The 16,111-nt window shown below is 38.1% G+C and overlaps 1 protein-coding gene across 3 annotated transcripts in view; it reads left to right on the top strand.

The window, feature by feature from the left end:
- Positions 1-15,830, top strand: part of LOC122495460 (cytochrome P450 7B1) — a 178,057-nt gene extending 162,227 nt beyond the window's left edge. For 2 of the 3 annotated variants that reach the window (XM_043601154.1, XM_043601155.1), the window contains exons 5-6: positions 2,907-3,082; positions 10,031-15,830. In XM_043601154.1, coding sequence (XP_043457089.1) covers positions 2,907-3,082; positions 10,031-10,318 — 464 coding nt within the window. In that variant the 3' untranslated portion in view covers positions 10,319-15,830. Of the gene's footprint in view, positions 1-2,906; positions 3,083-7,771; positions 9,985-10,030 lie in introns of those variants that run through there. The other variant, XM_043601156.1, reaches the window with a different exon arrangement.
- Positions 15,831-16,111: the final 281 nt, after the last annotated feature.

The raw sequence follows: 16,111 nt of genomic DNA, 5'->3' as shown, positions 1-16,111 counted from the left end.
TTAACTTGCGTACGAAAGCCAAGTGCACTAATGATCACAATGACCTTTTATTACCTACAGTCCCTTGTTTTGGCTGGATGATTGACAGCTTGCTGTTTGGCTACCATGTTGAATTTCAGCTGACAAGACTTTTCATTTTAACTCAATTTGCCCGCCGATCACAAGCTGGTGGCAGGCCAGACCCAAGTCACCCAGCTTTGCCTCAGCAGCTTGCTCTACTTCTCATTAGTACGCATTTATTCAGTGGAAATTGGAAGACAAATGCTTGAAGGCATGTGAACTAAGTATAGCAAATTAGGTTTAAAGACTGAATATTTATAAGTATATGGAAAGGTTTTTTTTTTTTTTTAATTCTAGAGCGAATTGAGAACTGAGTGCTAGCTTTGGTATAAAAGAAATGACGATAGAAGGGGGGAAGGAAGATTCTAAGAATAACAATACTATAAGCTTTTTCTTTCCATTTTGGAAATCTGCAAAATCTCTCTGACAACACCTTATCAAATACCAACCTGGCCTCTCTTTCGTGGAGTGCTTGCACAATGAAGTTTAACACCTCGTGTGTGAGAAGGAGGAAAAAAATGAGGGTCATGTTCATTTGTTGCTTGGTTATCCCTTGGTATGTTTTAAATTGCCTTGTTTGTTCGGCACTAGCACAGAAACAGATGTTGCTCTACCGTGCAGGATAATTTACTGTACCTCCTGGTGCAGCATGGAAGTCCTCCCAGGGCCCAGCTGGTCCGTCAGTGGCACTGGCTGGTGTCTGCTCAACTATGACAACTACAAGTCAAGGCTGCAATTTTTTTATTGTGCAGTTGTCATTCTTCTCAACATATAGCTCTGCCTGCATTCTTACGGGGGCTGGTGGGAAAGCTGCTGGCTTTTGTGTCTGTGTGTTGTGACACAGAGCCACGGAAGCTCTCCTCTCCATTGTTGATAATAATGCAACTCATTACTTTTGTCATCTAATGATTATCAGCATGATCGCTCAGAGCGATGGCCAACCTCGTCTTGCGCACATAACTGGTACTGGAAGGTAAAACAGATTTGTCATTTACGATCTGACCGCTAAGCCACACTTTGTGCTCCATTATTGTGATTAACTTCTGCATAAGATATGCTTGCCCAATTGTCATTTGTGATACTGCAGTGGGCGCAAGCTGCCATGCTTCCCTCGAGCACATCGGCCAATCGGATGTGACCGTGTCGTTTGGACTGGTAAATGACTGCCCTGTCACAGAGCCGCCCCACAATTATTTTTGCTTTTGTCTTTCTTCTTCCCACACCCCTACTGGACTTGTTGGGTGAACCTCACTGCTACATATGTCAGCTACCATTTCACACCACAAGCCAAAATGATGCTACTCTGCTCTTGAGCCAATGGAGCCAGCAGCAGTACATGGGAAGCCGACCCTTGCTTTTCAGCACAGAAATGTTGGTCAGTGGTGTCCTGCCGGCTGAAATCCGTCGTGTCAGGTGCCTTGTGGCTATCTGCGGTAGAGTCCATGTTCCAAAACCAAAGTTCTTTTCTGGCCTCATCACCAACAAACCGATTTGACTCTGCCTGATTATAATAACGAAGGCAGTCCAAAAGAATATGCACTGCCTCACTGTATGTCACATTGAATCACCACACTGGCCACACAGAGCTGACCGCAGCCTCATTTCTTCAGACAAATGCGTGCTTAGGGAAAAACATCCTGGGAGAAGGCACCCAAAGCTACTTGATATCCTTGTGCAAGCTGTGTGTAGATTTAAGTTTTAGTGAACTAGCATTTATTTTTATTTTTTAGCGGATGCAAGCCCTCACTGACCAGTGCATTGCTATAATCTCATAACTGAGTACTCTATGTTTCAGAGCTTTGTTGAACACTGAGAAATTGGGATGTGTGTGTGTGTGTGTGTATGTGTGTGTGTGTGTGTGTGTGTGTGATTCTAAATTGCAAACCATAAACACAACCATTTGTTACCATGTGAAAGGGGACAAATGCTCAATTTGGAGCTCTTTTTCACATTGCTGATTAGAAAGAATCAAGCTTTATATTCTAGGACCCATTCACGCTGGTGAAAACATAGTCAGTTTTGATTATGAAGGCAGAGATGCAGACCTAGACAGGAGCTACATGCTGATATGCATGCTATCAGAATGATTTATGCAAATTATGCATATTATTCCCAAAGGAATTCCTCCTCAAACTGCCAGGATAAATTGCCGGAAATTAGCCATAAAATCTGTCGTGCTAGGAGCAAAAGGTGAAGGCCACTGGGAAAGCAAGGACATTCAGCTTCTGGAATCTTCCAGGTTAGGATGGTGACTGTTATTTTCCCTGGATGCTGAGGGAAATACAGTTTTCTTCTGAATCCTATAAAAGTCTTTTTACTTTGAAAATTTTCCAACAAATGCTGACCCACATTTTATTTACAGCTAGCATAGAAGATATTAAGTGTTAAGCCATTGCAGAAAGCACTACTGCAATTACTTTACTATGAACTGCCTAAGTGGTTGTTAACTGTCCAAGCCTGGTTTTAAAGAGGTAGCTGTTCTAAAGGTTGGTGAAATAACCCACCAGCACCATACTTGAACGGGGATATGGTTTTAATGTCCAAAGGATATACCTATAACACAGCATTCCTCTCTTACAAACCTTTCCTTCCTACAAAAAGCCTAGTTAATGGCTCTCTGCCCAAGTACACCACTGTTGCCTTCTGTGATTAGGGCCAGGTCACAGCTAACTCCCCTGCCTCTTCCTCACTCTGGCCATGGAAGGCCACGATGGTGCTCAACAGATCTGATGACGAAAGGGCTTTGTTTTCAATCAAAGCTATTGGTAATGAGCTTAATGGCAATTGAGTGCACTGTTCAGGAGCAGTTGTATTTTAATAAGCTGTTGCTTGCTTGTGTCCTTCAGAAAGCACCATTCTCGAGGTTTTACGACTATGCTCATTCTCAAGCATCTTCCGTTTTGTTCAAGACGATTTGACTATACATTCAGAGCCGCAGGACTACTGTCTGCGAAAGGGGGACTTGGTCGCCATCTTTCCTCCAGCCTTACACTATGACCCGGAAATCTTTGAAGCTCCAGAGGTAAACACGCATCATTGCTACTTCTTAGATAACTGCAAGCACATTCCTCTTCCTCTTCCTTATACTCTTTTTTTTTTTTTGAGAGCGAGAGTGTGAACAGGGAAAGGGGCAGAGGGATAGGGGCCTCATACTCTCTTTCTGTAGCTTGCTTCTTCCACCTTGTCCCAGAAGGAATTTGAGATGGATTGATGACTTCTTTTCTTCTTCCGGTGGGAAAATTTTCCTGTTTACTGAAGTGTTTCCTAAGTATCTCTCTTTCAAAGGTTTTGTGATCTACAAATAGAAATAGAATGATGAGACTAAATGCTACCTTCTTCAAACAAAATAGGCATGGTACCTTGCCTATCGTTACCTGTAGGCCAAAAAAATATGTTTTGCTTGCCAGAGAATTATTGAAAACTGTAGAGGGCTAACTGTTGACAGGTGGCTTAGAGAATAAATGATAATGACTGTTTTGCTAAGTGTTTCCAGAGTGGGGTTGACTGTCCCAGAATCAAATACCATCACTGCCATAGTTAAGCCCATATACTTTTTCACCTCTTACCAAAGGTATATGCCCCTTTTTGATAAATCAGGATGGCATTATGAACTTCAGATTGTAAAGCTGCTGCTCACGGGTGAAGCTCTGAGGGTAATTGTGTCATCTCCTTGTATTTTTTTCTGAAGCTGGAGTTAATGAATATCAAAGACTGGAAATTAATCCACCCTGGCTCATCCCTTAATACCACTTCAGAGGTTCACCACCTGCATGCAAATTGAATGCAGTCATATTCTGCCTGTGTCTCATGAAGTAATGGTGTTGCCATAGTGGTTTTTGTATATAAAGTACTATTTTTGAAAGGTGAACTTCTGTGCTCTTTTTGGGCAGTTTATAGCTGGACCACTTTAAAACCCAGTTTCTAAGTTAGAGGTTTTGCAGCCAGGCTAGATTAAAGTATTGTTGAGTTTTGGAAATTAATAAGAAGAGGATAGACTCCAACTACGATGCAAAAAGTGCATCTATTTAATCAGCAAAGGCAAAATTTTTTAAGGGAGAGGGAAAGTGTGCATATGATTTCTATGTGTTTCAGAAGAGGAGGCAATATATAAATGGTGATAGCAAATCAGAAGTAGGGTATTAGTGAGTGAGTGAACATTCTGCAGACAACTAGCTTTGTCTCCACATGTGTAAATATCAAAAAAAGAATATCAACACATAGATATTCAGTAAATAGGGCAAATAATAACTAACCTCTGAAAAATATTTTTAAATTTTGTTTCTGTCTGTAGTTTCTTTTCTTTATTTAAATTGTGTTTATTATATTCGTTATGTGACTGTTCTACTAGTCATTAAGTTTACCATTCATATCATGATAATAAAATCAACATTAAAGTTATTAACAAATAATAAATGTTTACCAAATTACCACCATTAACTAGCTATTTTTTTTGCCAACATTATTTTCTTGAAATTAGTTGTGGAATGCTGGTCATTATTGACACAGAAAAATGTATGGTTCAGAACCATTTTTATATTATTTGGCAAGGTCTTAATCATTCATTCTGTAAACATTGACTGAGCACCTACCACTATCAGGCATATAGATTTATTCCTGTCATTTTTATCAACTTAGAATGACAGTAAGAGGTGCTGTAGATGCTCATAGAACAGATATTCGTATGAAACTACCATCCACTGACAGTAAAAAAAGAGAAGAAGATCCTGGGAAATTCTGTCCCTGGCCATTTGTCACTAAGAGCACTGGCCCAGAAGCTCTTCAGAGGCTCATAGTCCTCACTGCCTTTTGTGCCCTGTAGATCTTGAATGGGAAGACCCGGCCTTAGATATAGAAAACAGACAATAGCTGTTGGGCCAGAAACTTGAAGAAGACTCGCTCCACATATAAGTATAGTTATTCTTGGAGGACACAGAGACTGAAGAGTCTTAGCAGAGCATAGGTTTTCCTACCCAATGAGGCATGGTTTCAGGATGTTCAAGCCCAAGAGACTCGAGAATATTACATTCCAAAAACAGTCCATTGTCTTCCTTCATACACCTCTCTACTCCTGGAATGTTCCTCCTTACTTGTCCATTCAAGAGGTTCCAGATTACTCCACAAGAATCACCCTTAATCACCTCTTCTTTGGCAGTGTTCCTGATTCCCACCTCATTCCTCGGGGAATTTGCCATTGCCCACTGTGGGGTCTGTTGTACTTTGTTACAGTGCATACCACCTGCTGCTTTCCAATTACTTGTTTATTTGTCTGTGCTCCCATATGCTGTAAGCTCCAGAAGGGGAAAGACCACATCATTGCCTTCTGTGCATTCTCAGTACCTTGCACATGAGGGTGTCCACAGGGTGAATAAATAAGGGGATGCTGGGATGGATGAATATTCTGAAAGAGAAAACATACTTAAGTTAAAATATTAAATCAGAATCAATATTACATATTCAAATATGCATCTAACTAGAACAAATGGATGCGGTGTCTTGTGTATAAATGTAGCAAGACTATCAGGGCTGGTAAGAACTATGGAGAATGGAGATCCCAAGAGGCATCTAAATAAAACCATTTGTCTACTTCTGAGCTAACATTCAGCTCTTACAAGCATGTAGACCTGGCATGGCTGAGGCCTTTAAAAAAGTAATAATTTTTTTTAACTCAGAAAATAGACTTTTGGGTAAAGTTAAGAATTTTTAAATGTTTGGAAAAATAATGTTTAAAAACACAACATGGACTAAACAAAAAGTATTTGGTACCTAACTGGGTCTACAAGCTACCAATGTGTAACTTCTGTGTGAAGAATTATTCTTTTCCTGAATATTGGTTGCTTAGTTTATTGGAGCAAGTCTGTTGGTTGGTTGGTTTTTTTGTGGCCAGAGGTGGTGAGGTACAAAAGGAAGCCTGGGGACACAACTGAGTGATAGGGAAGAAACAGCAAACACTTAAGGTAGTAGTAACACTTTATCGCAAGCACGTCGCCTCCTAAAGTAAGGTAACAGTGAAGAAAAACAAAGTAATTACAAAGCCATTGGAGCACACCCAAAGCTCTGAGGCTGAAAGACCTTATTTGACCTCATTCTCAGAGGTGTAGGGATTATAAAGTGATAAACGAATTTGAAAGCCCTTGTATAAATGCTGAATCACTATTAAAACTGTTGTATTGATTATTCTGATTATTGTCATTATTCTACAAATATACTGGCCATAACAGATGAAGACGTACTCTAATATTTTGTCTGTATCTCACGTTGGTATAGAGATGATGCCATCCATATACTTCAAGGAAACACATGTATACTGAGCATGTGTGATGCCTAAAGCACTGCGATGGGCGTAATGAGTGACCGAGAAATTTAAAAGCCTCTTCTCTTTAAGAGCGCAGAGTGTAGGGAATTGGCCTTATCATATGGCTGTGTTCTCAGAGCTAGGTGCCTCATGTTGAGAGGGTTTCTGCCATACCAGTACATTGGCCTTCATACCTACTGTGTTGGAACCAGGGTGTGCTGCCAGCACGGCACTCTGAAAAGCCCTAATTTTGTCAATTATTGCGATACAAATACTCCCACATGGCTGATTCCACGTTGCTAATATGAAGACCCTAAACACAAAGCTGGGAAGAGATATGCACACTCTCTCAACCTAGTATAAATTAATTGGAACCCAAGTTATGGGGATAAAAAGAACTCTGTCGTCTTGCTCCCAGGAGTGCTGACTGTGAAGCTGGGGCAAGAGTCCAGGCCCTTAGTCATCCACTCGACGCACTGACAGCTTTTATTTTAAGAAATCATATCTTTTCTCTAATCTGGATTCCTATACCCAAAATGATTGAGTGAATACAAAATCTGATTGTATTGTATGTCACCTACCTCAACAAGACTACATTTTATTTTTAACTTCAATGTTTCACATACGGGGAAGTGCTCAAAAAAATCTCTTAAACTCAACTGAACACAATATTTGGAGAATACAAATGAAGGAGTTCAATGGTCCTCAGTCATTTGCACCAAAACTGTTTTCTGTCTAGAAAATTGTATCGTCTATCCATTATTGATTTCTAGTGCTATTATACCATTCTCTATTTGTGAACGCTGAATATTCATCTATGCTTCATTCTCTACATGTTTATTTACTCTTTCGATATCTGTGTTTTCTTCAAAAGCTTGAAGATTGATTTTAAAATATACTTTAATCATGTATTTATTCATTAATTCAACAACATATATGGAACCTCTACTGTGTGCATAGCACTATGTTGGGTGCTTTGAAAATACAGAGATCAATAAGACAGCGTAACAACGCCAATCTCCTGAGATTTCTTGGCTCTACCATTCCTGTGGGTTAGCTCCATCTTTAGCCTGGTGGCCACAGCAGTTATAAGTATTCACATATAGGTGGGTCCAGAAGGGAAGCGGTGATTAAACATTTGGTTTTTTTTCTTCACAAGAAAGGAACTTCTATCAGATGTCCTCACAGTTGTTACCCCTGTAGCACTTGTCCACACACCCTATCCTAAATCTGTTAGTGGCCACAGCCATGTGATTACCATGATTGATGCCTAGACAAACCTCAGCAGAAGAAAGATGTTCAGAAGTCAACCACAGAATGATTAGAGAAGTAAGGGGAATTACAGTGTCATACCTTTTAAAAATGATTTCTCTATTCCCATCCACTTAATTATTATTGCATTTAATTAACCTTCTTTAGTTGTGAAGTGCTGACCTATTATGGTTACTGCAAAGAGTTTAAGTCAACATGATGAATCCTGTATTTAAGTTGTTCCAAATGAACGTGTGTATCTTGAGTTCTTCACACTTTGTTCTTTGTCACTGTGACCCCAGAATATTACAGGTGAGACTATTATACCCCTTCTCGTTTTGGTAAAAACCAGACCATCTCTGGTAATTTGGTAAAAACCAGACCAATATTGGTTTCTGCTCTAGTTCCCCATGCCCTGACAATGGAAAAAAAACTGAAAATAAATTTTAACTCAAAAATATACCTATGCCCATGTGTCCTTTGAGCTTGGTGGTAGTAACAGAACAACAGAAGTTGGCCTTTTCTCTTCTTGTTTAATAATATAAACAACTAAATAAGAATTCCTATGATGTTTATTACAAGGAAATTTAATAGAAGGTGGTAGAAAACTAGAAGAGTATCATTGCTGATTGACTAGAAATTTGAGGGAATTGAATGTGAACACCACCTGCAGGTCACAGGGCTGGGCAGCACCCCTCTGGCCTCTCGGAGGGGAGCACATTCACTTTCACAAGGAAGAACAGAACAGCCATGAAGTAAAGCAATTATTGGCTTATTTATATAATCAGGACACTATGAAGTTGTAACCCAAGCTAAGTGTTCCTTTTGTATTTCCTGCCTTAGATAGTGCAGGTGCAGTGAGACCTTTTCCAGCAAATCATCTCATGAGTAAATTAACTTGAACTGACTTGGCTATGTAAGAAGCTCTTGTGGAGGGTTCTCTCCTCAGATTGGTCAGTGAGAAGGAAGAAGCAGCAGTCCTAAACTCAGGCAAGCAGGCTTGGGCACCAGTAATGGAAAAAGTCGTGGGGAGAGAGTACCATATTGTAACTCTTCCTCCAGGAACAAAATGCATGTCAACAAAAGTGTCCTTGGTCATTAATACAAGGATGCACACATATTTTTAGCTCAGCTCTGGTTAGATCCTATTCAGATATACCCGAGAACTGTCTAGGGGGGCCAGGAATACTTGTGTTGTAATGCAGATTAATTTTGCCATTGTGATTGCATCAGCTTGCAAGTTGAAAGGGGATTGAAACCACCCAAAGTGTGTTTTCTAAGATTGAGCATTTATCACAAAAGGTATCTAGGTGAGTAAGGACAAACCCAGTACTTTTAAAAGAAATTATTTTGATGACATTAATATTGAGTGAGAAAATTAGATGATTGTGATGGATTCAGAATCCATCCACATATTGTAGGGTTTTCACTGCAATGTGAAATGCTTTCAATCTGACCTGCTGCTTTACCTCTGACTTCATATAGTTCATATCAAAGTTGTGTGCTGAGCAGGTCTAATGCTAATGAGCACCAAGTATAGGAAATACTTGGTCGTTTTCATGCATGCCACGTGCTGTAATTTAATCAATGGCTTAATTTGCCATGGGCTGGAATAAGGTCACTCAGTTTCCTCTCAGAAACTCAAGCGAGAGTAAATTAATGCCAGGCTAAACACCATAGATAAACCAGGCCTACAATTTTCTGTGACAAGTAATGTAACTTCTGTATGAAAACATCTCAGAAATACCTACAACCCTAGAGTTAACCCAGAGAGAGTCCATTGTAATAGAAGTGTGATAAGAGAAATTCAGTACAACGTCCAAAAACAAGCAAGACCAATTTTGTGGCTTAGTTCCTCTCTAGTGCCTTATATAGATTTCACATTTCATTTTATGTCCATTTAATCCAGACATAAGCACTGGATCCTAAGCTCACAGCCCTCGTCCGTCAGTAGCTAACTGGGAAGGAGTAGAGAAAGCATATTAGGCAGCTCCTGTGGCCAATAAGAGACATTATTCCAGAGTAACAATGGTGGCCAGTGCAGGAGCCCTTACCTTGTACCGAACATCAGTCCACCAAGGGCCCATCAGTCAGAACCCATCTTAGAGAACAAAAACTAAGAGATGACCTCTACACTGAGTTTCCTAAGTGTATGTATTTCCTAAGAGAGAAGTACAAATTAGGAAGAAAAGTCCTATCAGTGTGTGCATTTCACTATGATAGAGGAGAAGTAATTCCCTAGTAGCATTTGAGATTTTTTGAAAGCTCGTACATGATTTGCACTTGGTCACGCTTTGCTTTCTGGCATTTGCTGGATGCAGAGAGGCCTTGTAAGAAGGGCAGAGAGAGCTGGCAACTTTGTGGAATGGAGGTCAAACTATTTCATGTAAATGTTTAATTTTCATACTCCTTATTTCTTCTTTACAGGAGTTCAGATTTAATCGTTTTGTAGAAGATGGTAAGAAGAAAACCACCTTTTTCAAAAAAGGAAAAAAACTGAAGTGTTACCTAATGCCATTTGGAACTGGAGCCAGCAAATGTCCAGGCCGATTTTTGGCAATTAGTGAAATAAAGCAATTGTTGGTTGTACTTTTAACTTATTTTGACTTAGAAATAATTGATGATAAACCTATAGAAGCAAACTGCAGCCGTTTTCTGTTTGGTATTCAGCATCCAGCCTCTGATGTTTTATTTAGGTACAAGGTAAAATCTTAAAGAAGCTGAAAAGAAAGAAAAGAAATCTATCAAAACTAACCTAAATGTCCTTGGCTTATCAATTTGTTTTGAATTTCTGCAAATGTAATTGCTTTGTTTGTTTGTTTGTTTGTTTGTTTAAGAAGTGTCAATTTATATTTGATCTGTGATCAGTCCAGTCTGCACAAAACCTATCATAAAATAAAATAGAATGTCGACATGAAAATGGACATCAAAATAAGCATAATGATAAACTCAAAATAGCTTTTTTATGTTTTTCTACATACTGTGATTTTCGCCTGTCATAGTAAATGTACCGCAATAAATTTGGCACTGTGGGATTTTTTAAGTCATTCATGTTCTTTTCTAATATGTAAAACCACACTTTATGTACAACTGGAAATTTGTGCTAGAAATGGACACAGTCTAACAAATGCAAAATTCTCAGAGAAGAAGGAAATTAAATTTTCATGAGATAAACCGGATGAAAATGTTCCCTTCAAGTGTAATATCAATAATATCTATAGCGCCTGAGTACGTTTGCATTAAATGAGTTTTGCAGTAGATTAAATGTTTCAACTTCACTTCAATATTTAATCATCCATAAATGTTCTTTATCACTTTGTATACTATGGCTCAATGCAACAAAATTTCTTGTTATGTAAGACCACTCATGTTAAGTTAGATACTGATAAGATGTATAAGAACACACAAAACCTATTGCATATTCAGCAGTTGCCTGAAACATTAGTATTAGGTCTGTTGTTAGGAGCAAATGTTGAAATCGTTACATGGTAGTGTTTGGTTTCACTGTAAACTGGAAGGGTTATATCAGCATTGCAATGAACTCTTTCCTAGATGCTTCCATTTATATAAACTGAAAAACTCGATAACAGGATTTGTTCTTGACACGTCATCTTTTGGACTTGGAGCTTATTTGGATTGATTACGTAATGCAATATAATTTTATATGCCATAACGCAGCATTGTGTCCATGATTCAAAGCTTTCTCATTTCAGGGTACCAAGGGATTATTGGGCATCTGAGATAAATGATGATACTGTGTGTAATCAGGAAAAGCAGGTAATAAAATTCAGTTAATTTGTATTGCATGATTGGAACTTCTACTATTTCAGCATTGTGCTATTGTTTTTAAAAAGGCGATTGAGGGGCGCCTGGGTGGCTCAGTCGGTTAAGCGTCCAACTTCAGCTCAGGTCACGATCTCGCAGTCCGTGAGTTCGAGCCCCGCGTCGGGCTCTGGGCTGATGGTTCAGAGCCTGGAGCCTGCTTCCGGTTCTGTGTCTTCCTCTCTCTCTGCCCCTCCCCTGGTCATGCTCTGTCTCTCTATGTCTCAAAAATAAATAAAAAACGTTAAAAAAATTTTTTAAAAAAGGCGATTGATTTTTAAAATAACATTATAAAGTACAATACTTAATAGTAAATACATGTTCTAGCATTCATATTCTCCTTAAAGTACATGCTCTACACATTCCTTAGTGAGGTTCTGCTGGTCTAAACTCTGATTTTTGCTTGATTGGAAATGTCTTTATTTTTGCCCTCATCCTTAAGAGATGACTTTGCTATGCACACAAGTCTGTTTCCTCATGGCACTCTGAAGATACTGCATAGTCTTCAGGCTTCTGTTGCTGCTGTCAAGAGGTTAGCCTTCCATCAGTTTAATTATTCAGAGGGTAGTCTGCCTCTTCTCTCTGATGGCATTAACATGTTCTTTTTGTCTTTGATGTTCTTGGTCTTTCTGTATCATGCTTGCATGTCACAGTGCCTCTTGAGTCCGCGAATATGTGTCTTTTATCAGGTGGGAAAAATTCTTAGCCATAATGTCAGAATAATACCTCTCCCAGAGTCTGTATTAGAGCATCCCACTCGATACTCCATGTTGTTTGACCTTTTCTCCCCATGTTTTCTAGCTCTGATTTATATTCTAGGTAATTGGTATAGATCTCACTCTCACGGTGTACCTAATCTGCTCTTTAACTCATCCATGGAGTTTGTTTCTTGCTTCTTATTTCACCTCAGGGGATTGAGTAATCCTACTCCTTATCCTTCTTATTCATGGCACACACTTATGATTTGTCCAAGCAAGACCCCTCTGGCTTTATCTACTTACTCTATCTTATTATCCCTTATCTTCACCATTATACTCCTCCCCATCATAAACGTTCTGATGTGTTTGATGCTTATCTTTTTATTAGTATGTATTTTTATAAAACATATTACCTGTGTGCAGGTTAATTTACATAAGTGCTTTTTCTATACATGAGATCCTTCTTTTTTTTATTAAACCCTATGTTTTTAAAGATCTATCCATATTACTATGCACACACACACATACATGCACACACACAGATATATATGTATATTTAATATGTTTCTTCTAACTGCTGTTTAGTATTCTATAACATGCACCCCCAGTGTTTTAATGACCTCTTCACCCCACGATGGAAATTGTATCCATGGGAAACTTAATTTGGGGGAGAGACCAAAGCAGGAACTCTACCCCCACCTGTCTTCCCACTGCTGTGTGCAGCCATCCTTCACCCTGGGCTGCCACAGACTCTGTCCCCAACCATGGTACCACACCACACACACACACACACACACACACACACACACATACACACACACAGTTTGTGACTGCCTTCATTCTCCCCAAGATGTTCTAAATTTGTTATGTTCCATCCTTAGACCCTTATGATCCTCTCCTTTCTGTGGGTTGATTTTGAGTCAGGTGCCAGCTGCCAACTTAGCTTTCAGGTTTTCTTCTGATTCCACTGAGTTTGCTAAGTTCAATGATTAATTTTGTTCTTCCTATCTGCCTGGTCCTTTTCTGTGTCTTTTTCCTTTGTCATACAGTCAATATCCTCTTTCATTTCTTTAAGTATATGAAGAAACCTATTTTATGTCTCCGATATTTCTAAATCATTAGTATTTTGTGGGTCTGATTCTGTGTCTGTTAGTTTAACTCTTACTCAGTATGACTTGTTTATTGAGCCCGTATTCCTTGGAATTTTATCTCTGGAAAATTTTTAAGACCTGAGTTTTAAGGTTCATTCCTTTGGGGAGAAGTTGAGTTTCTTTTGTGTGAGTACTGATGTTAATATCAAACTCAGATCACTTTAAGTTTTCAGCTTGAGTACTTTGAGAGGAGATGAGGGATGGGAAATATATGGGTAATGTGGGTTATAACCCTAAATCAGCTACAGAGCAGTTCTGTGATAAGGAATAGACAGGAGAGACTTTCCTGCTTTGGGGATTTTTTTTTCTTTTCCCAGAGCCATCAGCGAGAGAGGCAAATCTAGTCAGTCTTGCTGTGGAGTGAGGTTTCTTTCTAGTTCACCAACCAAGGATGTTCCCTTTGCAAGTTTTTGTCTTGGTGCAGCAATCTTGGATTTCACACACACTCCCAACTTAGGCCCTAGGCTTTATCTTCTGCCTGCCACAAAGCGTAGCCCATTCTTTTTGTACTAGGGGGACAACTAGTCTACCATATTCCCTGAAGGAGAAGCTACCATATTCTTCCATTTGTCTCCGCAGTATACTCTGTCTTACAGCAGAGAGAGCACGGGAAATTATTCACTCCTAATTTCTGCTTAACTCCAAAGTGTGTCCAGGAATTTAGAATAGAAAGTAAGAATAAACAAAAGGGTTGAGAAAATATTATATAAAAGGAATGGGCAGTAGAAGCAAAACAGAATCATGTCACAGGCTTACATGTAGGAATTAAAGAGTGTTTATGAATAGGAAAAAAAATGTCATGTAGAAATAAGCTAAAAGACATGGATTTTAGCTGCAATATGACTAGTTTGTTATCGTCGACCAGTCATTTTGCTTCTCATTGCTTCAGTCCCTTAATTGCAAAATAAAAATAATAAGGCCTTTTTGAAATGAGGGTTCAGGATGAGGATTAAACATAGTGAGACGTGTGAATTTATTTTGAAAAGTGTAATGCAATATGCGAACATAAAGTTGTAAAGGAGATACTTTAACAAGGTTGCACCTTTTAAAAACTGTTCTTATGTATTTGTTAAAGGGAATATTTTTTTAGTCATCATATAGTTCATTATTCAATGAAACATTTATTGAGCATTGCCTCTATTCTAGACATGAGGCTGTGCACTGGATTACCCTTCTTCAAGAACACACAATTTATTAGGGGAAACCACACACACAACCAATTTATTATAAGTGTCGTTGGAAGTAATAAATTCATCTCTTTAAAAGGGTTCTAAAATTCTGATTTACCACTAGTTCTAACTAACCTTCCATCAGTCATTCCAGAGTCGTGTTCTGTAATGAGAAATTACCATGTGCATAATTATGCACAATAAAACATATACATCAGGTATTGTGATTATATGATAAAAATAGCAAACCAAACACAGTCATTGAGGCTCCAGAATCTTTTTACAAACTATATTTTATATATCATAAGAACTCTTTTTTTTCATTTTTACAGCCCCTCCCCTAGTTTCAAATTAAAGGAAATGAATAATAATATTGTTTTATATATCAATGGCTAACAGTAACGAAGCATTCAGTTGGCAAAAACTTAATGCTCTGCAGATATTAAGAAAAAAAGCTATTTACTACTAAAATAAGGCACACTGCTAAGCAACCCATGTGGGGACATCTGTCTGCCTTGTTCTGGCTTTCCTGGAACACTTAATTATATTTTCTCCATTTTATCATTAAGTTTGGGGTCACAAGTCTAAGGTAAAAGAGTTTCTATACTCAAAATCTGCATGATTACTTCTGTTTATTTTCTCACAAAAAAAATAATTTGGGTAACACTTCCTGTAAATGACTTCTAATTTAACAGTGGAACCTTAAAACCAATTTCAAAGATCAAAGCACAAAAATTATTTAAGTTTTGATCTTAGTATAAAATGATGTCAATAATGATAAAATAAGAACTCTATGCCCTTAGAATATGCACTGTTCTTAACCTATTAAAATCACCCATATTGCAAACTATTATTTACTTGAACTGCATTATTAGGTATTCATATTCACATACTCAATTAAGAAAAAGTTAGCAAGCCAAGATTACATTCTCTGTAGCATTATTTTAAATTATAATGAGTAATCACATAAAACTCTCTACCATTTCTCTAACGCAATTATTACTTTGCTTCATAGTGTTCATCTAAATCAGTGATCATTGATGTTTGGACTTTTTAGCTGAAACCTTTATTTTGTTTATAATACTTTCTTGAGTAAGATGAATTTAATTTGTGAAAAAAACTACTGCACAATTTTAAAAAGGAGATAATTTGACAATGCTTATGTTTAACAATATTTTTTAGTCAAAGGGAAGTGCTGTATGTTATAAAAAAACTGTTGTTCTGAATTGTTCGTTTAATATCTTTTGATTTTAAAATGGTATATATGTGGATTTGTGAGGAAGCAAATCTTAAAAAGGCATTAGATTAGAAATGCAAATGCTTTGCAAATCTACTTAATTATCTTTTATTTACAACAATAATTCAATAAATTAACTTTTAAAACACAGGTGAATTACTGTGTCTCCTTATTTCCCTACTAGGAGCATGTTGGGTGACAGAAGATTTGGTTGCAAATAGCGAGTTATTTGGAAAATAATTTTGCTGTCTGAGTATCCTCACATTCTTGTCTTCCCCCACCCCAAACACACACACACACACACACACACACACACACACACACATTGTTATTTTCTGATACTCTTCCTAAAAGTGCATTCATTGTTATATTCAGAGTATTTTTCATATATTTTAACTTAGCTGTTTATGTGGGAAATAATAAAAACAGAC

This window comes from Prionailurus bengalensis, chromosome F2, assembly GCF_016509475.1.
Source record: "Prionailurus bengalensis isolate Pbe53 chromosome F2, Fcat_Pben_1.1_paternal_pri, whole genome shotgun sequence".
NCBI lineage: Eukaryota > Metazoa > Chordata > Mammalia > Carnivora > Felidae > Prionailurus > Prionailurus bengalensis.
This window is presented reverse-complemented; position numbering and strand designations above follow the sequence as displayed.